The sequence below is a fragment of the Saccostrea echinata genome, unplaced genomic scaffold (genome assembly GCF_033153115.1).
Source record: "Saccostrea echinata isolate AGI-Se365-2 ecotype Australia unplaced genomic scaffold, CSIRO_AGI_Sech_v1 ptg000029l, whole genome shotgun sequence".
Taxonomy (NCBI): domain Eukaryota; kingdom Metazoa; phylum Mollusca; class Bivalvia; order Ostreida; family Ostreidae; genus Saccostrea; species Saccostrea echinata.
The window spans coordinates 27,286,964-27,314,350 of NW_026889778.1; the positions used below are offsets into that span (position 1 = coordinate 27,286,964).

Here is a 27,387-nt window from a genome sequence, read left to right on the forward strand (position 1 = left end):
AAGTGAAATATATTTAGATATCTACTTGTCAAATGTATGTATTACAGATAAATATTCTTTCTCTCTGTAGAACATCTGAGATAACTGGTGGATTAAATTTAATGTCTGTCGTAATCCATAGTTTTCATTCTGAACCAAATCACACAATATTTCAATTTCATTCTTATAGGACTGGTATGCTTTATTTGTTTTCATGGACAGAAGAGCTCCCACTTCCTGTTTGGTTGCTCCATTATTAGCCAATGACTGTCCTGCTTGCAAACGAAGTCTCATTTCATCATAGACCTGTAGAGTTATCATGGCTGCAAGGGCTCGACATGATAAACGAAATCTGCAATGTTTATTTATTTTCATATACAGCATATTTTGTATATCTGTAATTAACTAATTATATATCTATCTATTTGTAACATGTATAATTATGTTCAGAGCACAAAAATTTCATACATGTAAATAAAGTTATTTTCTTACACTGGAGAGAGACTGGAACGCTTTCCAAGTCCAATAGCACCAAGCAAGCCACCGCTTGCCCTGTCCTCACCAAATAAGTGCAAAGAGGTCACCAGGGAAGACAGCATTTTGATTATTGTCGTGTGGCTACATCCATAATCCAACTGCCTCAGTATCAGCTCCAGAGTCTTAAACCACAGCAAGAGTAATTTGCTTTCATTCTCCTGGCTGGAAAATATAAAATATTATAAACCAATATTTAGATGTCTCTCTGATGACCTTTATTAACTTTAGAAACTGTTTTGAGTCAAAAATACATGTACAGTAAAACATGATTATAATGAAGTGCCAGGGATGGATGATGTTGCTTCATTATAAGTGTATTTCATTACATCCATTAAGTTCATGATACATGTATATCTTAAAGTCTCAGGGATAAAAAACAAGAAGTCTGTGAGCCAATGCTCACTAATAATACCCCCGCTCTGATGTGAATACACAAGTTCGGTTATAGACAAAGACAGTGATAATTAGGAAATTGACATTGGATTTGTAAAAACTGAATCCCAACATATGGCATGCCTAAACAAAGACTGTGCTAAAATTTGAAGCATCTGCGATAAGTAGTTGCTGAGAAAACTACGACCAAAATTTGCTATGTATGTTTCGGACAGACGCACGGATAAACAGGAAGTTGACATCGGATTTGTACAAAAATGAATCCCACCATATGGCATGCCTAAACAAAGAGTGTGTTAAAATTTCAAGCACCTGTGATGAGTGGTTGCTGAGAAAACTGCTACCAAAGTTTGTTATGTGTTGTACGGACAGACGCACGGATAAACAGGAAGTTGACATCAGATTAGTACAAAAATGAATCCAACCATATGGCATGCCTAAACAAAGATTGTGCTACAATTTCAAGCACCTGCGATGAGTAGTTGCTGAGAAAAGTACGACCAAAATTTTTTATGTATGGTACGGACAGACGCACGGATAAACAGGAAGTTGACAACAGATTAGTACAAAAATGAATCCCACCATATGGCATGCCTAAACAAAGATTGTGCTACAATTTCAAGCACCTGCGATGAGTAGTTGCTGAGAAAAGTACAACCAAAATTTTTATGTATGGTACGGACAGACGCACGGATAAACAGGAAGTTGACATAGGATTCGTACAAAAATGAATCCCACCATATGACATGCCTAAACAAAGATTGTGCTAAAATTTCAAGCATCTGCAATGAGTAGTTGCTGAGAAAACTGCGACCAAAATTTGTTACGGACAGACAGACAGACAGACAGACAGACGGACAGACAGACAGACACACAAGGGTAAAATAGTATACCCCCCTCTCCTTCGGAGCGGGGGTATAAAAAACACTTTGCAGTAAGCGTCAATTCATTATAAGTGTGTTTGCTTTAAGCATGTTTTACTGTGTGTGAACATTCATGGTACATGAATGCCCAGCTGTGAGCCTCATTTCTATTGCAGTATTAAGAAATTTCAAAATAAATTAACTGTGTAAATGTGCATATATTGAAGAGTTAAAAGTGAAATTTTTCTTATTTAAAAAAATTGTATGGTGGAAACTTTCACAGTCTAATATTGCTCTTGAACAAGGATGAGAAAATGAGAATGCAAAATGAGAATATGAGAGCCAAGGTTTACAGTTAAAACATGTGGACTACAAGAGCAATGACAACAATGAATTTGTGTACAAAGCTGTATGAAGGAATGTCCTCAGAGTATTTGAAAAGATAATATTTAAACCCAAGAAATGAGATGTCAATGTAAATGACCCATCAAAACACATGGGAATAAAAAAATCAAAATAAATTTCTATTTGCAGTCAGTGCTTCACTTCACCTTAATTAAAGTTACTTTAAAATTAAGAACAGACTGAAATATGTCCATATGTTTATAATGCATGATACTGACACTGGTTTGGCATGAGTGATCCAGTTCAAGAGCTGACCAATCAGAACTTGTTCATCTGTTAACTGCTGACACAAGGGAAGTTTCTGTACAATGTATCCATACAGTAATAAATGTGTCCCCTCCTCCAGAGCAGTTCTCAGGAAATCCTCAATATTGAGGTCAGGGATCTGCATGGCTGCTAAAACATGGTCCCAACCCCCTCCAGGAACTTGATCCAGGCCTAGAGATACAATGTACTCTACATGATGTTATCAAGAAAGAAAAACTTTAATTTTTTTATCTGACATTCAAATAAAAAATAACCACTGTCTTGGAATGTTTTCATTTTATCCAACATGCATAAGGTGATTACTGTAAATATTCATCATTTTTAATGATGATGCAAATATTTTCAATTCATCAAGATTAAAAATGATAAAAAATGCTACCAATTTTTCATAATTTTACATTATTTTTGAGTAAAATTTCTTACCCCCTTTAAAATACACATGTATGCATTCCTCTACAATGATTACAATATGTTTATGAGATGCCAGACATCTTGAGGCTACCCTCACACATGGCATTAGGAGTATGCTCCTGGGCGAGGACTGCAGCCATTGGATGATGGTTGTCATGACAACGGACACAGAATTATTTTCAGGATTACAGTTATTCAGAAGGGCAAATATCTCCCTCACTAAGTCGAGACTCTCTTCCTCCTGTAGACGAGTGTCTGTTACTAAAATTAGAACAAAAATCTTTAAAAGTTTGATTTCATACATGCATAACTGAATCCAATATCTATAAGAGTGGTTTAACAATTGAATAAATCTAATATGGTATTGTATTGATTTTTAGACCACTGTTTAGTTGTTCAAAATCTTTGTTACCTGACTCCTATTCTAGAATCAGACAAAATACAGGGACTGTAACACTATAATCTAAGTGAAGATCCATTAAGTTCTCTTACTTGCACTGGTGACTGTTTCCACCTCTGTCAACAGATTCATAAGAATCATAGAAATAGTGTCAAGGTTGACATCTGCTTCAAACGTACACTGACACATCAACTGTACCACGCTGTGTATGTAACACTGACGCTTGACTGAAAGGTCAGAGGTCCAGGTCATGGACGACTGAACATTGAACCCTGATGCAGCCTTTAACAACCTGAAGTTAGTGCAGTATGATCATTTTAAAAAATTTCCAGGGTCTACATTTCCTGAATTAGCAAGACTTGATATTAAGAAGTATGAAAAAGATTAGACTTTAAAATAAATTCAACTCAGTAGCAATTGATCTTTCTTTTGTAATGGCCGGTTGTAGGAAGAATTTGAGGATTTCTTACCTTAAACCCAGTGCAGAGGAGGCAGACCTCTCTGCTAAAACACACCGGGGATCACAAGTTTGTAGGAACCAATTACTGGCATGTCTGTAGTGGTCAGAGGTCAATGTTGACCAATCATAAGTCTCCGCTGTGAGAGTCTTCTGTGCCAGATCAGGAATCTGATGGAAAAAATAGATAATTAATTAGTTTAGATGACTCATGTACTTCAGCACTGTAATGATCAAGTCATGAAAATTATGGTTTTCACTAAATTTCTAAAAAAGATACAAAAAAGCACACTTAATATAATGACATTGATTTATTAGTAAATATACAAGGATGGAAAAATTTGCATATTAAGCTGCTTCTTTTACTACATTAATGGGTTCTGAAGATATTGCAAGGTCTATACATGTATATTTAATATTCATTTTGTAGATCTGTAATGTATGAATTTCATTCATACCTCAACATGTTTCTGGTCCCCATAACACTGTACCAGCAGAAGGAGTACACAAGCCAGGACTCGACTGGTTCCCTGCCCTCCATAACACTGACTGTAGAAAGCCAATATATCTGTCCAGTCCAGCCGACATACAACAGAGGCCAAAAGGTCAAAGCTCTCAGGGCAGTTCTGGTCCTTCAGCTACAAATTGACAGGAAGAAAGTATTTTAATACCAGATTTTTTACCGGTAATTGCTCAAAGGTAACCAAAATTTTTGACAAACTTGCAGAAGGCAGTCAGCAACACTCTGATCTTTTAACTCTATTTTCTTAAGTACTTTAGCCAATGACTATTTTGATGATAGTGGAAATTTTGGTATTGTAACAGATGCACATTCCTGAAAGCATACCTGCATCATTGAGTCGAGAACCTGAGTGTTGGGTTTAAGAGCTTCCCATGGCAATTCTAAGAACTCTTGGTTGTATATATTGGTCACATGTGCTGGGACTTGTTTACCACATAACACATCACAGAAATAAAGCCAGATCCTTATCAGAGGGTTTGACTGGTATGGTGGTATTACATCTATAAAAGAGATCATACCAGGTCCTACATTTTTTAAAATGTAATCCAAACAAATTATTAGTCGCAACAATTTTTAATTCTGATTCATCAGTTTTAAATCTCTCCACGACTACTGTATACAGGGTTATTTTCGCCCCGTTTTATTTTCGCCCTTTCACACTTGCAAACAATTTTGCCCCCTATTAAATTTGCCCACTCATAGTTTTATTTAAGAAATTATACTGTATTCTTTGAATTCGCCCCGTTTTAAATTCGCCCAAATGAGGGTAGGGCGAAAGGGGCGAAAATAAAACGGGGGCGAAAATTTCCCTGTTATAGTATCAATTTTTTGCAACTGAGCAAACAATCTAGTGCATAATTAAATAATTAGTTCAAGGCATTAGAACAACAATTTAACGGTTTGTAAACACAGTGAACACATAATCTTTTTATCCTGCTCAGAAAATATTTAAAGCTCTAAACACTGCACACTAAAGAGTTCTATTGTATGGTAGTTTTATGCAGTTAGAGTGATCTGCCCTTAGATGTAAGATAGAAAAAATGATTACTTACTGTTAATTACACAATTTATAATAGATTAAAATATTCTTAGTATTATATTAGAACAAGAATAAATAATTGAATTCATTATTTCCGTTGATTTTCCCACTGTAAGTAAACAACTGATTTCTGTTCATGAATAATCCATTGTCCGAGAACATTTTTCCTGCGGAAATAAGGCAGGTACCCTATGTTGAAAATGAATTAAATAGTTTCAATATGCACACCTTTATATGATATATTTATCTCCAAGCCCAAAAAGCACTTTTTGTTAGTGTTTAGAGCTTCATTAAACTGTACATGTACATATACATGGATGTATATGTACTAGATACTCTGTTTCTCTACCATTTACTATTATAAATATCATCATGATCACACTTCAACTTCATTCTACAAGTAAATTCGTTTCATTCTTTCTCCACTAAAACTCACTAATGAATGCCTGGTGAAGATACTTAGTAACAAAAACAAAGGCTTCCACCATTTTCTTCCCAGCCTCACAATCAGCTTGTATCCATGGCAACAGAGGGGATGTCTCTGTTTCTAATGGCTGAATCCAAGCAGCAAACGCCATGATGTGTGTCTGCCATATTACATCTAGAACTGAAAAAAAAAATCAGAAAGTGTTTTTATCTTTTCAGATGTTTTAGTTTTTCTTTTGATGCAGATCTAATTTATTTTGGTCCACAAGTATACAAAAATCAATCTCTGAACTCTTTTCTGCCTATTTTGAAAGAATACAATAAACATTGTCAAATGTTGACATCTACATTAAGTTTCTCTTTTAAAGTAATAAATCACTTTACAAAAAGAAAATGTTCAATGATATCAATTTAAATAGAATCTACTATCCTTTAGAAATTTGCTGCAATATATCCTTACCCTGAGCAGGGTTGGTTTCCTGAAGAGTGGGCAGGACTTTGTTTATGAAGCAGATCATTAGATCTTGTATCAGCTGTGTGATGTGTGACACATACAGCATAGTGCTTGGATAGAGGCCAAAAGATCCAAGGTCTGAGGAGGAGGTCCTCAACTGGAGGAAGAAACAGCCTATAGCTGATAGGCAATGCTTCGTCTGTGTCATAGAAAAAAATAAATAATTGTACATTAACATGATAATGTCAGAAACTAACTTTTAACATCATAGTGGGAAATAGTTCTGTAAACAAAATTTTTACTCCTTGGTGAAATTATACAAAGCTCTTCAAAGTTTGTTTTTTCCCATCCATTTCTAATTCTGCAGAAATTTGTTAAATTAGAGGAAATTTGGTTGCATTAGAGGAATTTTGGTTAATATTTCATTGTCATCAACAATTTACACTCTACTCATTAAGGTTTGATCAATATGCTGCATTTTATCTTAATTTATTTAACATCATTTACTAAGAGTTTTGCCATTAAATAAGACTTAAAAAAAGGTTTTACTTTAAAATGCTCTACATTCTTAGTCACAGACACAGATATTTCCTAGAATTACATAAAATGAGAACAAAAGGGGAATTGAGAATGTTCATCATTATGTTACCTGTTCGGTAGACATGTCAGAACCAACATTAGTCCGTCTTGAAGTAACATCAGTTCCTCTTGCATAAAAACAGTGTTCCTGTAAAATCTGCCAGCATTTCGGATGTATCTGTTGTTTTGCAGTACCTGAAAGTATTCAAATTCATGCTGAGGTTTTATATGAATGACATCTGGATACAAATCAAAATAAACAATGCAAGATTTATAACAAACTTTAAGGTTACCTGTGAGGATAATGTTCAGAACATAATTCAGATTTTGAGGAAAGTTATGCCTCAGGACTGCTCTTAGATGCTTGCAATATATCTGAAAATTTAAGGAATATTTAGGAATATCTCTAAATTTCAAATATATTTTATAGAGGGAAATGTACCAAACATATTTAATTCAGCCTAAAGCCCATTTTAATGTGCATAACTTGCTATTCTCTTTCACCAAAGTTGTATAGGAAGAGAGATGCTCAGTGCATTCTAATCCCAAAGACATATTGAATAAATGGTCCAACAAGGCATTTTATGACAAAAGATATTTCACCTCAAACACCATGCCATGTTTGGTGTCAGGATCCACCCCACAGCTGTAGAGACCTGAGGCCAGAATGTCCACAAATCTCTTTACTTCAATAGGAGCTGGAGATCTGGTCTGTAGCCACTGGGCAATCTCAAACTGAAACAAGGGAGGTAAGATACATTCTTATAGAACAGAAACTTACTAGAAAATCTTTCATCTACTATTGCATTAGTTGAAGCTTATACATAGAACAAAAGCAATACATAGCAAACAAACAAAGTCACTCAACAGCTAAAGAAAATAAATACAGTTGAACCCCAATGTCTTGAACATGACAGGGCTGTCAAAGCGTGTGTGATATCAAAGCTGTTACTTAAATTAATAATTAAGTACTAAGGACTGATGATAAAATTCAGTACATCCCTAGTATTCAACAATTTTACAGATACAGACGTTCAAATTTATGCATCATAAGAGTAGCTGAAAAAGATGACTCAAGATGTATCAAAATTATTACCTTGGTCAGAAGCATGAACACAAGGTCAGGGTTTTGCTGCTGTAGTATCTGGACGAGTCTCTCATACATGGTGACGTATGTGTGGGGGTTGTTAATAGGAACAAAGTGTGGCGACATCAGACCAGACATGGCGGGAGAATTCAGAGAAAACTGTAGAACGATCTCTGTTTGTGATGGATCTTTTTCAATAAACTCCTGAACAAAATAACATTTGTTTACTGCATGTACATCTCATATCTATTTGCTTTCAATACACATGCATAAATTTATGAAAACGTGCACATTAACAGATTTAAGAATGGTATTAAATTCATCAGTAAATTACTGTACGTTTACAAAAACTTCCATGTTAAATACACACAGAAAGTCCTTATTTGTGATTCAGTGCCTTAATCAATGTTAAAAAGCCTCTGAAAATTTATATCCAGCAAATTTTAAAAAATGAAAATTTTAACTTTTAATGAACAGAACCCACCTTGCCAAGCATGTCAATACAGGCAGTGTAAAACTGTCTAGTGGGAGGGTAGAACTCAATGTCATCATTTATCATTTCAGCCAAGAGGAAAAACAGTGTACAGGCAAGGTCAGTGTAGTAGGCAGCTCTCAGGTCATCTGTGGTCATTCTGGCCAGCTTGACCAACATGCTAAAAATATAACAGATAACATTATATACCTGACAAGCCATAGTGTTTTTATACAGGTACATGTACAGTGCATATGATTACAATTTTCATGATATTATCAGGCTAACTGTATGCTATAGATATTGAAAACAATTTTGATAAAAATCAATTAATGCTGATCAATTATTTAAATGTGCTGTTTTCATGTGAACTAAATGTAATATTCATGCAATACACATATAAACTTTGAATTGTTTTCCTTCATATTCTGATACTTACGTGATGGCATTTTCCACATGTACAGCTGCGACACAGACACTGAGAGGAGGGGGAGATAACCCCTCTATCATCAGCTGTTTATATTCGGCTCTATTCTCATCAGTTTGTCTCTGGATGATTTCATCACAAGCTTTCTCTTGCACCTTAACATTAAAATTAATTGGAATTTCTTTCATAACAAAAATACTGATATACATGTATAAATATTTCAATTTATCTGAATTTCCAGAGGCCTTCATTTAAAAGTAATATAATTGCATGACATTCTCGATTCTAAATGCCCCAGTAGAACAAAACTTACATCAAGATTGACCACTGCAGGATTTGAACACTTATGAAGAGGGTTGATGATGCTCTTGCACTCTATTGTTACCTTGACCTTAAAACAAACTCTTTAATCACTAAGCCATTATATTTGTATGTATTTATTGAAAGTGCAATAATCAATCAATAATTCTCAAACACTCTCTACTATGTGCATGCAATATTCTAAATTAACTTCATGACTTTGAATTTAATCATACCAAGATTTATGCAGCCCAGTACACAAAATTCAAGAACTTAAATGAATGTATTATATTGCATAAAAAGAAATAACTTCTATCTTCATATATTTTATAAAAGGAAATAACTTTGATATCTTTAGTGTACCTGTCTAGATTTATTGTAGTACAGCTGAGGAAACAGGCGACAGAAATCATCATCAAGTGCCACATGCTTTGAAACCCGCATGTGAAAAGATCTGAAAAGAGGAACAAGCTTACATGAACATCGAAATACACTAAAATGAATATGGGTAAATATCATCATATTAAACAAATTTCTGATTCATGCAAACAAAATTTTCTAGGAGCATGTACACATACTCCTTTATCTGACAAAACAAAATTTACAGAGGATAGCTCATCCTTGTCAATTAAATTGAAATTCTTCAGAACAAAATAAATTGCGATATAGTTCATCACATTACAAGATTTTTCTAAAAAAAATTTACTTTGCATATTCTTTCAGATTAACGAGGTCCGACTTCAACAGGTGTAGAGTGGCAGATTTCTCATCTAAAATGGTGGTGCTAATTTCAGGAATGAGTGCTTTCAGGGGCTGTAGAGCTGGGAGATCTACCCTGGGTTCATGGTGCTTTAACCTACCAAGAATCCGTTCTGTTGCTGGAAAAATAAATAGTCATATGTACAGAGTCCTTCTACATACCATTCAAGTAAATTTTCTTGTCTTTTTTAATCAGTATTCCTGAGCAGTATTCAAAATTGGTAGCAATACTGATACAAGCAAGGATTTTGAATTTTTCATATTTTTGGCATTAATTCCATATTACATAGTTTTACGTACATTCTTGGATTTGTTAATAATATGTTCATAATAATACATTTTTCCTTGTAGGCATTTTTTGGAATTCTTATTTTGATGGAAAAGACATGTTTACTAGTATGAAATTCTCAACTTCTTTGATTTGGCTATTGGCTATTGCTTTAAATTCCTTTGGTGAGAACTTACCAGTAAGATTTGGCTTATTAGACAACTCCCCTCTTCTCTGGCCCTCTGTTGAGGTCACATGATCCTCCCAGGTTTTAGACAAGATTTTTATTTCATGTTTTATTCTCTGCAAATCCAAATAATTCATCCAGGGCTCCTGCAAGGCAAAGCTTGATTTTGAGGAAGAGAGAGAGAAAACAGTTGAGATCATGATGTGATTTTCAAAGAAATGTATCAAAAATAAAAGATGCTACACAAAACATCAAAACCAATGAAATCTGAATCAATCTTTGTGATTGGAAAATCTACATTTTCCATTTAAAATTGTCCTTTACATTGAAAATCAATTCAAAAAGTATGATTTATTAAGTACATATATGAAATTCAATAAAGATAATAAAATAAATGTGTATATTTATGTAGATATATACCATTACACACATTTCAACATTTGTACTATTCGCTGATCTGCTGTAACCATTTCTGTATGAGTTTTATTACCTTTTGATTCTGAAAGAGTTGGAGGAGGCGGTCGGCCTGGTACTGCTGAGGTAGGGCGGGGAGGTACAGCTTGGAATCGTGCAACATTGGTTCCTGGACCCAGAGCTGGAATGTCTGGTACATGCTGTAAATACAATAAAACATGGTTACAGCAAACACCCTTACAATGGTTGAAGGGATTTTCATTCCCTGTAGCTTTAAAACAAATTCAGAACTTAACAGATATAACAAACTACATGTATGTTTATAACAAATCAAAATTGTTCATCCCTGGCACTTTTCTATAATCGTAATTTACTGGATATAATGATTCAACATTGACAAATGGTAAAATCATCAGTGTTCCTTGAAGAAGAGTGTGGTCAATTAGGCTTAATTTACAAAATCTCTGAGAAAGAAATTTTCTTTTTTGTTGTCAAACAAAACAATTAGCATAGTGTATGGAATGAAATAAAATATTTTTATGACTTAGTGACCATTTTACAAAGTGTAATTCTCCTGACAGAAGTGATTTGTTCTTACCTTGACAATGACAGGTGAAAATCTTTATCTGGGACATATTTGTTGCCAATTGGAGTGTCTTGTGAATCATCTGAAAGTTGGAAATACTCCAATTACTTTCTTACTACTTTTTAACCTCCAATTGACCTTGAGTTCTAAATTCTGAACAGTAATATTAAGCATGTACAAAGAGATACATGCACATAGATTATCATGATTGAAATGACTTTTTTCGCAAAATTCTTACACTGACATTTTCAAACATACAATGTACATATTTAAATTCTAATTACATGTACTTGTGAAAATAATACGAATAACAATACCTGAGCAGTATTTCATGTGAAAATCAGCTGTTTCTCCCAATCTTTTCTTCATTTTCTTCAAGTCCCCAGAATGTCTGGAGCTCTCAAAAAACTTTTCTCCAATGCTAGCCCTCTGCTGCATCCTGTCAGGTATAAATACATGTATAAGAGTTCAAACTAATAAACGAATATTTACAACATTACTACACCTTCCCCACTCCCTCTGTACTTCTAAACCATAAAAATTTTCAGATTTCTTACGTGACTTGTGAAACCTGGCGGCCAAGAAAGAGTAAGAAGAACTTTTGCCAAACAAGAAGTAAAAGAGGGTGATCCATATCCATGGCAACAGCTAATTTTGACCACTGGTAAAGGGTTAAACTATTTACACTGGGAGCATATTCTAACTTCAGTTTCATGACACATTTCTGTAAAAAAAAAAAAAAATCAGTTTTCCTCAATTTCCTTGAATCGGTTAGCATATTGTCAATTGAATAACATGTATGATTAAAAAACTTTATAAATCTACACCTACGTGTATATGTACATTGCACTATACAGTCATTCTACGATAAATGGACCAATTCAGAGTAAAAAATCATGAAAAAAATAATTGTTTCAAATAGCAAAATGAACATCATAATTCTCTAAAGGACAAATCAGTGAACTTGAAAAACAAAGAATTGTCCACAAATCTGGTTTCGTTAACTTTTTACAACAATTTCAAGATACCATTGATTTTAATGTAATGTTACGGAAGTTAATGCTTGATCAAGCCTTATTATTTTTTAAATAAAGCTAAATTTGACCAATTTTTTGTTTCTGATGTTCAGTAAAGAACGCTAAAGTATGATTCATGAAGTCTCGAGTGAATCTGAATTTAAATTAAATTTTCGGGAAAAATTTCGTTACAGAAGTTAATTCCCAGCAATAAAAGTTAAAATTCTCTTATATAGTTAAAATCAAAGTTTGTTTTAGGATATTAAACAAAAGTTTAAAGCATTTTGCTCCCAAAATAATAAAAAATTTCATACCTTTAATGCAAAACCTTTCCTGAATTACCGTTACAGAAGTTAAATTTTAAGAGAGACAACTGTTTTTGTCTAATTCATTTTGTTATGTCAAAAATGTAATCGTCTAAAATAGCTGAATCACAACTAGAATCGATGATATAAGGTTCCGTGGTCACTTTCAGATAAGTTTCAGTTCTTTTTGAAATCTGCAATCTATGCATGAAATTTAAAATAAAATCGTTACGGAAGTTAATCGATTTTTAGCGACATGCTTATGAATTTGCATGAAAGGAGATCTATGCATTTCTTTGCAAGAAATGCTTTAATTTCTTTTTATATAGGATAAAAGACAGTTTTTCACATTTATTGCAATCTATTCGGAACGATTTTACGGCTGAAAATTTCATCTTGAAATCTATAAACAAATGAAGCGACATTAAGATTTGCAGTGGAATATGTTTTTCAACATTACATTATGTTAAAACTTTAACTGCATATATATCGGTGAATATTTACAAAACCATGTGTGTATGTTAAGTCTTAGAGTTGAAATCGGCCTTTAAATTTTTAGTTATGACATTACAACGGTAAATTTGTAAGCGACATAAAAAAATCTTAATTGGTCATGTTTTTGTAGAATGACTGTATAGCAGATAAGCTGTAACAATTTTAAAAAATTTTCAAATGATAATCAACTTGTGTTCATACACTCTCAGAGAAATAAATATTTGCTAATACCTTTAATGCCTGATCCACTCCCTGTTTGGGGTCATTAGCTATCTCTGCCCTCAAATGAGGCCAGAGTTTGGAGTCCTCTTCAGTCCTCATCTCAATATCGAGGAGCAGGTAGGACAGCCAGCCAAACTGATGAGGGGAGGACATTTTTTCTGTAAGGGAGAGAACTGTCACAGAGTTCACACCTGAGGACACCCAACTGACAAAAGAGGCCATGCCCCCCTGTTGGTGACTTTCCTTATAATGGGCCTGAAACAGAAACACATCTCTCTTTTGATACATTTCAGAATTTCTGGGGAAAATTTTGTGGTTTGAGAAAAAAAATTTTGGTACATGTACATGGGAATTATATTTAAACTTACTTGAAATGCCTCCTTGAAAGCTAACTGCAGGGCCACCATTACATTGTCAGAGCTGAAGCCCATCTCAATCATTCGATCCAAGACATAGCAAGTATTTCTACACAATTAAACAGATAATTCTAATAATTTTTTGAACATAAATAACCACCTAAGTCCTTTAAAACGATATGCTCATATTTACTATGCTGAAACTTTTTTCCCATCAGATTTGTGTAACTTAAATACTTATATTATACATATCTAAATGTACATGTAATTTCCATTTAAACTGTAAGTTTGCTATTAACATTAGGGCAAGCAGTAATCTACTGTACTTTTATTGAATGCAAATGAATGGACTTCCTCCTTTCCTATAACATTATTTTTTATTGTCAGAGAGACAGGTGAAGGAATTGCATTTATTTTGTTTTTACTCTAATAAATAACAGCTGGTTAACTGTAAGCTCAAACAGTAAACAGCTTCTAAAATTATATACATCTGCTGCATTCACTAAATTAATTTTTTAATAAACTACTTACTTATCCAAGTACCACTTGGACTGTTTTGTCAAGACTTGAATCCATAGGGTTAAGATTCTTACAAGATATGAAGAATCTGTACCATTAACAAGTGAACCAGAGGCTTGATTCTGAAATAAGGAAGAAAACAGTCACTTAATATATGGTTGGGACAGTTTTCAAGAAGACAGTTTTTATAATGGAAAACAATCAGTCACTGTGGCATTTGTAATCTGCCAAGACTAACAATACCAGATTAAAAGACTATGAGAAACTACGCACGGCTTACCAAAATCATATTTGAAAAGTTCTCTGTGACTGGTCCAGGAAAGTCATGTGACCAGAGGCTTTTGGCAGATTTCATGAAAGACTCATCAGCTGAGAGAAGCAACTGCACTACTTTAAGAAACCTAAACAACAAATTAAAAATAAAATCATTAATAAATTAAAAATTTTGTAATTTTGTACCTACAGGGCTCTCACACCAGTTTTTTGGGACTGGGGCCAGGGCCGAGAAAATTGGGAAAATTAGCGACCTTTTGAGGAAATTTGGGAAAATCATAACTAGACAATATCCATTAAATTCATTATATATTGAGTTTCTGGTGGTTGTTATCAACTAAATTTCTGTTTTGTAATATAGAGAAATATGAATAACAAGTTTAGGAACTACATATTTTACTACCGGTAAATGTTCTTTAATATTTGGGGAAGTGACCAATTGGGAAAATTAAAACATTAAATTGGGAAAAAAAGTACCTTTTTTGAATTGGGAATGGGGCCTTTAAACGGCCCCAATTATAGAGAATCGAGAGCCCTGACCTAAGTCTAAAGTGTTTCTTTATCACATCCATGTACTCAAGTATTGAGAAGCAACACTGTCTTGTGCAGATCTATCTTACTTGTCATTTTGTATGAGAGCCTGAGGTTTGTTGACAAACAATGGTACAACATATCTCAGTACATGAAGGGTGGGGAGATAGTGGTAATTCTCAGCCAGCACCACCAGCTGGTCCAATCCCTCACTCAGGAAATCAGCATCACTGAAAAACGATTGTTTTTAATGCAAGCATTTGCTTCATGATAATGTTCAAATACATTGCTTAAACATTTGTTGTTTCAATATATATAATTCCTTTTCATTTGGATTAATTTACACTCCAACAATTTCATCTTGAACACCCATATCTCGAATACCAGGAATATATTGAAGTGATTTGACAGTCCCAACCACTTTTTCTTCATGTTTTTTTCAATTCTCATTATCTAAAATCCTCGGATATCTCAAAGTTTAATCAAGGTCTCATCGTGTTCGAGTTAACGAGTTTGACCATACTTACCTATGTCCAAATTTGGTAATTACTAAAGCCATGTAGCAAGCCATGCTATTTTTCTCCTTCACGCCTTTCAGAACTGGTAGAAGCGAGTTATCATTGGCTAACTCTGGCACACCTCCACTGATATTAGCCAATGCAATGTCAGCTGATGGAAAGCTGCTCTGATGAAGGTGTAACTTTACAGCCACATTCCATGCCCACATGTTAAACACCTGCTCATTAGTCTGTTGTTGTTTCATAGCTGACGCAAGCTGAAATCAAGTATTCTACTTTAAAATTCAAATTGAGCTCACTTTTTCATCACTTATACTCACCAATACAAATGCATTTTCAAGACAAAAGGTTTACGAAATCAGGTAAATTAAATTTTACCTGTTTGAAGCTTTCTGTGATGTAGAAACCCATGTTTTTGTTGGTGATGAATTTACCAAAGGCCTCTGTCAGCAAGACAGCTATTTGTTTATGGATTTCATATGGCAAGAACAGCCTCTTAGTCTGTAAAAGAAAATACAATTGCAAATACACAAATCCAATGGGAAAAACATGTAAATTATGATTCTTTTTAGTACATGTACCTATGTACAAGTTGAATTCTGTTTTAACTCCCCTCCACTACTAAACATACCTTATGATCCACTCCCCAGTTAAGTTGACTGAGCACATGCCTAGTGAGTTGATTCTGGGGCTGGTTGAGATCAGATGACATCAGCCACTGCTTTAAAACAATAATATCAGGTTCACATGGAATCCACTGGTAAAATGGCAGCGCTTGGAAAAGGTAGAGGGCCATCTGTAAACAGTCAAATAAATCAAACATTCAGATAATCTGCATGTTTAATTATAATTTCTTAAAACAGTCATTTTACTTTACTTATGGATATCATTATTACTGTAACAGTAAATCTTGCTTATAATGGACTCTATTATATAGAAATCCTGGATATAAGGAAGTTTAATTCATCTTTTAATTAAAAATTCTGATAACTTTAAGAAGTCAATACATAATGTCTCCAATAATTTTCTTATAAGCAAGTACTACTACATGTATACACAACGTACATATCAATTGGAACTGCCACTGTTTTATTTTTACATGTTTCCTTGAAGTGGAAGTAAACTCAGGATATCAGTAATACAGTCATGTATTTTATTTCTTTTTGTGAAAGTCACAAAGCATAAATTAATTCAACTTACAGGTCCAATGTTGGCCATGTTATCTTTGGTGCCCTGGATGAGAAGAGACAGAATAAATGGATGGGCGTTGGCTACAGTCACCAATAGGTCCCTCCCGACTTTGGAGCAGGCCTCCCTAGTCTGGCTACATACATAGCATATCTAAAACATAGGAATCAGAAGTTAGTGAAATATCATAAACAAATGAAAATTTAGATTCTCATGCATCATGCATGTGCAATGTACATTGTTATTTTTAAATCTAAAAAAACTGCAAAACAGCACAACCTGGTTTTCAGGAATCACCAGGGACAACTCAATATTGCTTTCTACATGCATGTAAATATAAGCTCATATTGTTTATTGAAAAAAGTGGGTCAATCCAGAATAAAAAAGATAATCAGCTCTCTGGATTTAATCTTTATCTATATTTTGACAAATATTACGGTACCTCAAACAACCCAAATGCCACAGCTTCAATGAATTCTGTTTCGTCTGCTTTCCTACACTGTGCCATGTTGGCTAAAGCTGTTAACAGGAAGATGACCTCAGAGGTGGGAAGGAGGTTAATAACATCAGCCAATTGTAACTTACTGTCTGGGTCTGAAATCAACATAAAAATGTCAACCATTTAATGACTCAAAAGATCATTGGAATAATAATCACAGAGGTATATTCTAGATTTAATTCAAATTCACAGAGGCCTATGCACCTTTCTGGTCACCTGAACACCACACAACAAACTTTTTATATACAAATTTCTAATAAATATGTAATTTTTGTATCACATTCAAGATTCGCATGATTTAAGAATGCCTCATTGGTCCATATAAAGAATAACTGAATAAGCCCCAACCTGAGGGCTAAAACCCAAGACCCTGGAGAATATGAAAAACATGATTTTTAGTAGAGGAGTCTAATACATGTATATTCAATATAAATATATGCAAACTGTGTTGGTTAGATTTGCAGGAGAAAGGATACAATTCTCATGAATTTATGATCCAACCTTCACAAAATGAAGGGGGAAGGATTTTCAATTTCTAAAGTTTTGTATCTCTTTATCAGCACTGTATATAATATGCAATAACTAATGGGGGCAGATAGCAAATAGCAAAAACAGGATGTTGAAAATGTAAGTAATCTGAGTGATTCAAGTGATAATTGCATAAATGAAGTAATAATGATAATTGACCTGCTACAAGTCTCCTGCATTCTTCCTCTGTCGGCATGTCTGTTAGGATTTTTTGACCTCTTCCTTGATGCATAGACCAGAGCAGCAACCACATGGTTTCCTTGGAGACGGTGGAGTATGGCATGTCTGTCATAAACTGCCACGATCCCAACCTACAAGAACATTTGTATCAGTATATGCAGATTTGCTTTTGATCAACTGATACTAAGGATATCAAATTCACTCATTCTAGCTGAATAATCTGGGCCTCCAATCAAGAGATAGTTGAGTGCTTGTTACAATAATTTTTCTTGCATCAGTTTAACTTAATGTACTTTTCAGAATGCTTGTACAGTCAGTATTTAAATCAAGCTGCCAACATATACAGAGTATTTGCATATTATTAGTAGAAATACCTATACATCATGTATCTTAATAGAAATTGACTTTTTCACAGCATATTTTGTTTAAAAATTAATACACTTTCCTAAAATATTGTCTCATTTGGTTGTTGTCCAATCCATCAAATTGAGGACCATTTTGGACAATTTTTACCATACTACAAAAACTTGTGTACTATAATTGATAATTACGGGAAATTTCCCCTGGATATGCTCTTTTAAAGTGTCTGTTTTATTTCACATTAATTTGTACCATTTTTTCTTGAACTGTGCACATCAATAAATCCTTTTAAGCTTAAAAAGCATTACAGCATTACAAATTACATGTAGTTATTCTGACTTACTTTTCTGCAGACAGAATAGTGTTAGAACATCTTTGGAAGAAGCAGTTGTACTCCACTTGAAGTCTTCTGAGCTGAGCTTGTGACAGAATGCGCTTGTTCAGTTCATAAAAATTCTCACAGTGGTCAGACACATACTGCACGGTCATTCTGTAAGGGAAACATATTGGAATGCATGAATACAAGGTACACACCGCAGTTCTCAAATTGTGAAGCAACAATGGGTCTCCCTACATCTTTAAGAGTGTATGTGTGTGTGTGTGTGTGTGTGGGGGGGGGGGGGCACCTAGAAACTCTGACGACAAATATGTTCAATTCTACACTCTTGCTCTAATTTGGTAGAAAAAAGGTCAATTTTTAATCAAATTCATACTTAGATATGATACAGGTAAAAATCAACATTCTCCAGGAGATGTACAGTACTGAGATCATACTTGTATGTATTCTTTCAAATACTGCAGGAACTTTTTAGCATTACTTTTACACTGACCAAGTTCTTCCGGACCTGGTATTATCTGAGCTCTTGCCAAACAAACAGAAATCATTTTCATTTCTCATATTAAACTCTTGCCTAACAAATAGAAATCAGGTTCATTTCCCATATATTGAACCTCTGTTCAATATTTCACGGTATCAAAATATTATGCTACACCGGTCTTTTTTTTTGGGGGGGGGGGTCTAAAATTTTAATTTTTGCAAGAATGTAGTAGACTTTTCAAAAAGTTTCCGTTCAGTAGATTGTCACTTTCTTTCCCATTAATCTACATCCAGGCAGATACGTGTACATGAGTAGTACCTGATCATTCTCCCAATTCTCTTGTTGAGCTGTTTGTATCTTGGCAAGTTGTAGGTCTGAAGTCCACAGCCAAGGATCTCCACAAAACAAGTACAGAAAGCAAGGAGTTTCAGAAACAGTGATTCTGATGTCAGTGTGCAGTCATATTTAGGGGTACCTAGGATTAACAGGAAAATATGTAATCATCATACATGTATTTCAAAAATTGTTCCATTTCAGCATTTTATGAATTAAATTTTCATTTCTCAGAATAATTCTTTTTATTTTTTGCTTAATAAGCAACTGATAATCATATAAAGGCTAATTACTCACCATCAGAATTTGAAGTCATCAATAACACATGCTTGAATACTTCGGCCACCTGTAACTGATTCAGTATGGCAACTACGTCATTTTCATGGAGGTATAACCAAGCATTCTTTGGATCTTCATCCTTTATGGAGAATAAATTGAGAACAGTTTTATCACCAAAAAAATACTGAAGTACATTCATTTTCTTAACCTGTGTCTTAGAGATCAGTACAGGTGAGAAATATTTGTGAGTGGAAAAAAAAGGTCTGAAAATAATTTTTGCACTCAAAATAAAGTTGATTTACAATATTAACAATCAAATGAGCATGCAAACTTATGGTTAAGAACCCTTCTCATTATACTGACTGTTTCCATCAATATTTAAAAGCATTTTCAGCATAAATTTAAAGTATTTTTTTAATGCTGCACCTCCTCTCCATCAGAATCCACCATGATCCAGTTGTTTGACTGGTTCCCACTTTCCAATGTTGTGCATTTTCCCATCAATGCTACAAAATCCTCTCTGCCTCTGAAAGAATGAAAACATTTCAACAATTCATAGAAAATTTTAGGCAGCATATCTATACCTATATAGCAATACAATCATGTAACTGTCACAATACTGAGCATGTTGCAATAAAATATTGACTCTTTCATGATATTAAAGAACAATTTTTATTTCACTTAAGCTTAAAACTGAAAATCATGTTTCAGAAAAAAACAAGTATATACATATACAATGTATTTTCCATAAATGCAAATGAAATGACAACTTATACTAGTTACTGCAGACATTTGAAATTTATTGACACTTACTTGATAGGCATAAGAACAGTGGCAAGACATGTTAAGAAGTGATCTAAAACAGGACTGTCAAAACTTGATTGGTTTCCACGAAAAGGGAATGCTGGGAACTGAATTAAACTGGTTCCCCACTTTCCAACCCCAGCTGGGCAGCGTAAGATGTGATTTAGTACAAATAAATGGTCTTCATAACTTGCAACTCGTATTAAAGCTGATACCTTCAAAATATAAATGAACATGTATAAGAGTTAAAGTATATTACTTCAGGAATATTTTATCAATCAAGCTTTTAAAGACCAATATTGGGTGTACAGTTCTGACTTGTTTTAAGTTATAGCACAGATTTTACTATTACAAAAACTTGCCCTTGAAGAATATTTTCAAGACAGAATATAGATTAGTGCATGAAAACTCAACATTTTTTATCATTTTTTTATGTCACTGAACAAAAGAAATAATTTGTATTATTTCTGCATTAATACCAGTCTTTGTGTCCATGTTCTAATGTTCTGAACAAATTCCTGATCTTTGATTGGTTGGCGATGAAAGACAAACAGAACAGTGATGCAGTCCCGCAGTCGATTGACCTGGTGCTGAACATCAGGGCTATGATGATGACATGCTACAACATGCAACAAAAAACTTGAAAAAGCTTCAAATATAATAGATTTCTAAAAGGAGTAAAAACATATTTCTACCTTAAACATAATCTACTTTTTGCCCCTATCAATATCTCCCAGTGTCCCATTCCTTCTTAATTCAAATTCTATTCCTCCTGACAAAATTTTCTTGCGGGGAGAGCATCCCCTCTGCTCAGAAAATTGAAACTCTTTTTGTAATGATGACAATCTTCCAAAGAAAATGGAAACAAAACTTCGAGATATCAAAGAATTTGAGATAGCAAGGTTTAAATACATAAAATGTGGTTGGGACTTCCAACGCACTTTGACATATCCATGGTAATCGAGATGTCAGTATTTGAGATACCAAAGTTAAATGTAGTAAACTTAAATTTATCGCAACAACATTTCATTAATCTTGACAAAAACATTTACTTGAAGGTTCACTAACCTTGTACAGGGGCATTCCTGGGGATATCTCTGAGTATAGGTGATGATGTAAATAAATCATGAATGTACGATTCTACCTGCAATCTGCCAATAACATCCTCATTAAATATACACCAGTTACAAGGTACCATTATTTTAAAAAAAAATTCTAAGACATTTTTCTACTCACTAATTGATGAACTACCATTATCACATTGAGTTCATCGATAATTTGATTTTTTTTCTTTTAATTTTCTGAAATTAAAATCATTTACATGGTTGTCATGGTTACCTGGCAAGTTGTGAGGAGTATGAATACAAAGCCAGCTGGTTCTGAATGTTGTGTCGAATTGAAGTCAAAGTCTTTTTGCAGCTGCTGAATGTGTCATCATGGAATTCTATGGATTCATACATGTGAGTTGTCTTACAAGAAGCCCCATCTCCACACACACCCTGTCAAAATCCAAGTTTACACAAAAATGCTATCTAAAGATTAATCCAATTAAAACAAGATTCTCATAGTTCCTTGCATAACCATGATAACACTCACTCAGATTCTGGGGTGATTTAAGACATTGGTTGTCCAAATCTTAATTAATTATTACTGAATGTAAGTTTAAAGTCCTATAAAAAAATTATTGTTCAAATAGTCTATTACATAATATTATTATGATTCGAGGTTCAGTGTTCAATTACCGGTAAGTTCAACTCAAAACATTAAGAATCATCCTGCATCAACAGTGAATTAATTTTTAATACCGGTACATGTATTGTAAAATCACTTATTTTTATGGTGGTTTGAGGAAAATTTTGGTGTTTTGAGGAAAAATTACTGATTCGAGGGGATTTGATTTTATGATTGAAGGAGGAACATTATACTGCAGTTAAAAAAATTTAACATTAGGCAGGGGAACTGAATTCATGGGTCTTTTCATACCACAAAAACAACAAAAATTAAAAAATACTACCTTGGCTGGCATGGACTGTTTGATGGTGACCCAGCTCTGTTCCTTGTACTGTGTGTAGTCAGCTTGTAATACCTGTACCTCCTGCTCTGCACTCAGAAAGTGTCTCCTTGCTCCAAGATAACTCAGGACAATCTCATAAAACTCGTGATTTTCTCGCTTGAGTTCACTCTGCAAAAATAAAGAGAGTGAAAAAATGATGGCAAACAAACAGATCATTCTTCAGCTCCACTTTGAGTTTGTATATCAAGCTAATGCGTGTATGGCATTTACAATCAGTTATCTAGCAGAATGATTAATACTGTGTTATTTGTTAATAATCTCTGAGTCATTTAGCATATATATGGATTCCATATCTCATTTTATTAACACTTACAAGGAATTATTAACTACCGGAATTCAACTATTTTTCAGATCACATCAACAATCAGCTTTCGCATAATTCTATATGTTCTAGGAAGAATATTCTAAAGATTACTAAAAGTGCTGCACAAATCCTATGCACTTCCTAATATGATAACATTTAGAAAAACTTAGACTGGACTGTGAATTTTTACCCTGTTTCAACTTAATACTTTACAAACAGTAACTTAACAATTGAGTTGTCTATATTTGTGCAGCTATATCATCAATCCTTAGAATATCTATAAAATTAAATAGGACATGCCCTAACTAGTGCACCAAAGCTATTTTGTTGTTCTTTAAAAACTTTGTATAGTAGAGAAGAATGATGTCATAATGTGTAGTGGCTATCACTTGTCATTGGTACCAAGTTTGTATGAGGAAATAAGTTTTAACCTTTTCTGTAAAATAGGTATAATAGCCCTTATGTGTTTTAATTAGTTTATGTGCATGGAAACATCATTCTATACTTAGCCTTAACTCATTTGCATTTTTGAAATTATAATTGAAGATGTTCATTTTAACCATGTAACTGTAATTAATACATTATATAAATTTACACTGCAGTATAACTAATCCCATTTCTAGCTGATATCAGCAACATATGACTCTTCTGAGACATGTTTAATTACCACTATTTACGTCATCGTTATCTTCACATTTCAATCTATTTACCAATTATTTACTTGATGCAATCATCAAATTACGCGATCAATTTGTGTATCACTTGCTTATGTTGAAATCTTTACAGAAAAATTTCATTGGATTCTCATTTTCTCATTTATAAACCTTATTAACACTTTATTTTTCTGTCCACTTATTCACTTAATACCTGTATAAACCTATCAATAAATGCTGGATTGTTGAACAACTGGGCATTGTAGTACAAACTTTTCATCTGTTCTCTGGTCAAAGGCTGAATCCTCTCCTGGGAAGCATTCTTTTCCACTGGCCCTGATTGTTTTGGTTGTTCCATGGGGTGTTCCACGCCAGGGGCAGTGGCAATCACAGAGGTGGTTCCAATGGAACATGATATGACCTCGAGTTTCCCTGTACTCACAGTTACCTGTTCCATAAACTTATCCAACACCGGGTACAACTTGTCCGAAGGTTTTTCTGAAGATGGCTGATTAGACACAATGTCCGTCTGCTCAACTTTCAATTTTGCAGACACTGCATTTTCTGTTCTTTCATTTTGTGTTCTATTTAGTTCCTCATCCTTTGATGTCATATCAGATTCCTTGTCAAATGCACTTGTTCTAGATTTTTCCTCTTTTGAAAACTTCTGTTTATCACTACCCATATCTTCCTTTTCAATTTTCACATCATCTGTAGATATTGTTGCTTCTACATGACCTTTAGAATCACAGGCTTCCTGACTTAGATTTCCTTCTCCTTCTGTCTCTTGTTGCTGGTCTATTTCTACATCAACAAGTAAATTTTTATCTCCACTTTCTAGTGAAGAAACAGCTGAATGAAAACTCTCACTTCTGTTAAAAGATGGATCCACTCTTCCATCTTCATTACTCTCAGTCCTACTATCAGATCCAGAAAGCTCTTCAACCCTTCCTTTTAATTCACTTTCATGTTCAGAACTATCCCTGGGCACTGACACCTCACATTCATCTGGAACATTTCCGGATTCCTGCTCAACTGGAATCTCCACTTTATCTGGAGGTTCCGGATCTGTTGCTGGAGGCTCTGGAAGTGTTTCCACTAGAATCTCAATCTCTTCTTTTTCTACATGGGGCCTTTCTTCAAGAATTTCCTTTGATTCCAAATCTTGGACATTTTGATGGCAGGAAAGATTCTGTGAACTGGAAGTGTCCACTTCATTACTTAATTCTTTGAAGTCTGATTTCTCCCTCTGTTTTTTATTCTGAAAAACATTTTAAAGAGAATTCCATTAACATTTTTTCTGAAAAAAAATTTAATCTGTAATGTTAGGATGTTCCATTATATTTTTTTCTGATATGAAGGGCTATCATTTTGAACAACCCTGATTGATCATGATTATTTAGATTAATCCTGCACAATTTGATAACCACAAAGATAAATAAGGACCACCCATACATTTGCATCAGTATATGCATAAATTCAGGTATATTCATCCCAATAATTTCCAAAGGTAAAACATGATCGTTTATTCATACAACGAAAAATGATCGTTCATTCATATCATTTCAACTAGTTTCTGCCATTGAGTTAATGATAAGAAAAAAAACAATGTCATGCATTTCATTTAAATATGAAATGATATTGTAATGAACTGTTTATTATCAAATGTTTGTCTAAACTTCAATGAACTTCCAAACAATTATATCATAATAATCTCTAGACTTGCTAAATGAATGGGCAACATATTTCTGCAAGAACACATCTACCTTGACCTGTACAGGTTCAGGAATAATATCCCTAATTTTTTTCCTGTCTCTTCATGAAAGCCAATTGACTAACAAAATAAAAGTTGAAAGTCCCCAAAAAGAAATAAGAAAATGCTTTTGAGGAAACAAATCAAATATTCAATGTTTTGTTGTTGGATATGGAATTTATTTCACAAGGGGAACTGGATTCTTTGATATTTTCATGAGTGGGAAGCACATGTGAAAATATAAAATAATCCTGTCTCACAGGTGAAAAAAAAAATCCATTTATTTCAGAAGTGGAACAGGATTTTTCTAATATTTTCATGAGTGCGAAGCATGAGAGAAAAATATAAAAAAAAAAATCCCATCTCACAAGTGCAATTAATTCCATATCCAACGATGAAACATTGAGTTTCTATTTATTCACAATTCTTTGGTTTTCCTTTCACCCCTTTCTTTAATTTTGTAACGCAATGTGGTAGGCTGTGACGTATACATCATATTTGAGTGGTGTGAATCGCCATTGCTAAGTTATTGCGAGATAAGAAATTGTCAACATGGATTTTAGCAACAATTTGGAGGAATATTGGCAGCTTTAGTCCGTGAGAGGATGGTTTCTTTACTCTTGTTGTCCATAGGGAACACTTTTCGATAAGGGAAGGGGAATCTCGAGTTTGTGTTTTTTTATTTTAATATTTTTTTACAGCAGTCTCTTTAAATATTGTATATATGACATGCATTATTGTTTATTGTATTTATGTAAGGTATTTATACCTTTTGGATGTATATATCTCTTGGTTCAATGAAATCTAAATCTAAATAAAAAAGTAGTTGTAGCCCACAAGCAAGTCTGGCTTTAATTATAAGATGGGTTTCAGAAAGTTCAATTCTGCATAACAGAGATGTCCAATATCTAGCCATTTCTAACGAGAGTGTTAGTGTGTGTGTGTGTAAAAAAGAATGTATTTCCATTATATACCTCTCTGTAGGGGATTTACATGACCTATGCAATCTAAATCTCCCTGGCAATTATGCAACATTTATAACAGGTCCAATACAATCAGTACATTTATCTACATAGCTAAAATTACCTACCGTAGCTTTATTTACCTACCTCAGGTAGCTTTATTTAGCTATTTCAAGGCAACTTTTCACAATAATTATTTTGCTTTTTTACTTTAAAAAGACAAAAAAGTCGTAAGTAAATGTCTACTAATATTTATTCTAGGTATTATCTAAAAAGCAATCTAAAGCAGAGATAGTTTTAACATTGCTGCGTTTGAACACTTTTGAGAAAAATATACATGTATTTCCATTGTTTGAGTAACTGTACACCACCTTGTGTGCAATGAGGCATGGATAAGTATGATTACTTCACATTGTGCTCATGTTAACCAAAACTGGTTTTCTTTGTTATTTCACTCAAGAAGTAACTGTTAGGTCGCAAATTAACTGTTGTATATAGCCCAAAAACTTTTAGAACTTTGATTGCAATTGCACAGAAAAAGACACATCTCCAAGAGTGATTTTTTCATGAATTGTTTTCAGATGAGTTTAAAGTTGAAAATTATCACTGCATCAAAGTGCAATTTTCTGCACTTTCTGGGGAAAATGCTAATTTAAGAAATAAGTTTGATTTAGTAGCTAAATAAAGCTACTTCAGGTAGGTAAATAAAGCTACGTAGCTAAATCTAGTGATTATACCAGACCTGTATAATACTGTAGTGTACACACAGTAAATGAGTCTAATTCAAAATATTGCGAGGCATGTAAGTGTCACCGAAAACATAAACTGAAATGACCTTAACAACATACTCTTGTCATTCAGTAATCATGTGCAACAAACTAATAAAAAAAAAAGTCACCTTTGCATCAGCTGTTCTTGTACAATAATATTCATTCATTAATTCCGTAGCCTCAGTTCACGGATATAACAAATGTGAACGTTCAAGCAATAAAACCTTTTATAGTACTTCCTATGGCATTTCCTATACAAGATATACATACTTTTATTTTGGATTTGCTGCTTCTTTCTCGAACAGCTTCTGCCATCTTTTTTTTTGTTTTTGTTCGTCACATGAAGTACGTTCGGAAATGTGTTTATGTTTTTCTTTGGATACTGACAACCTAAAAGCTAGAAAAGTCCGAAAT

General features: G+C 33.8%; 1 protein-coding gene across 1 annotated transcript; it reads right to left on the reverse strand.

The window, feature by feature from the left end:
- LOC133195165 (ectopic P granules protein 5 homolog) lies at positions 1-27,387 on the reverse strand. Its single transcript, XM_061331027.1, has 46 exons — positions 27,244-27,387; positions 23,703-24,749; positions 22,472-22,639; positions 21,796-21,956; positions 21,526-21,608; positions 20,937-21,076; positions 20,467-20,672; positions 20,080-20,179; positions 19,672-19,792; positions 19,360-19,516; positions 18,567-18,713; positions 17,843-17,994; positions 17,099-17,250; positions 16,669-16,809; positions 16,100-16,264; positions 15,847-15,969; positions 15,478-15,725; positions 15,040-15,180; positions 14,427-14,547; positions 14,159-14,268; positions 13,640-13,736; positions 13,281-13,526; positions 11,791-11,957; positions 11,551-11,672; positions 11,246-11,315; positions 10,724-10,847; positions 10,244-10,379; positions 9,726-9,897; positions 9,383-9,473; positions 9,033-9,110; positions 8,732-8,874; positions 8,305-8,473; positions 7,830-8,024; positions 7,337-7,468; positions 7,027-7,108; positions 6,804-6,928; positions 6,161-6,353; positions 5,711-5,881; positions 4,560-4,735; positions 4,171-4,350; positions 3,726-3,883; positions 3,348-3,547; positions 2,868-3,116; positions 2,396-2,615; positions 472-678; positions 1-331 (listed from the first exon to the last, which is right to left on the reverse strand). Exons 1-46 carry the CDS (start codon positions 27,286-27,288, stop codon positions 22-24), a joined length of 7,941 nt encoding a protein of 2,646 aa, XP_061187011.1. The 5' UTR covers positions 27,289-27,387; the 3' UTR covers positions 1-21.

What these genes read in the sequence shown, in the direction of transcription:
- LOC133195165 (XM_061331027.1), bottom strand. Translation starts at nt 27,288, where the DNA reads ATGGCAGAAGCTGTTCGAGAAAGAAGCAGCAAATCCAAAATAAAA. An exon ending in TCTTCACCAGGCATTCATTA is followed by an intron (nt 4,736 to 5,710) that starts GTGAGTTTTAGT and finishes TCTCTTTTATAG; the next exon opens with ATGTAATACCACCATACCAG. An exon ending in GGAAACAGTCACCAGTGCAA is followed by an intron (nt 3,117 to 3,347) that starts GTAAGAGAACTT and finishes TTCTAATTTTAG; the next exon opens with TAACAGACACTCGTCTACAG.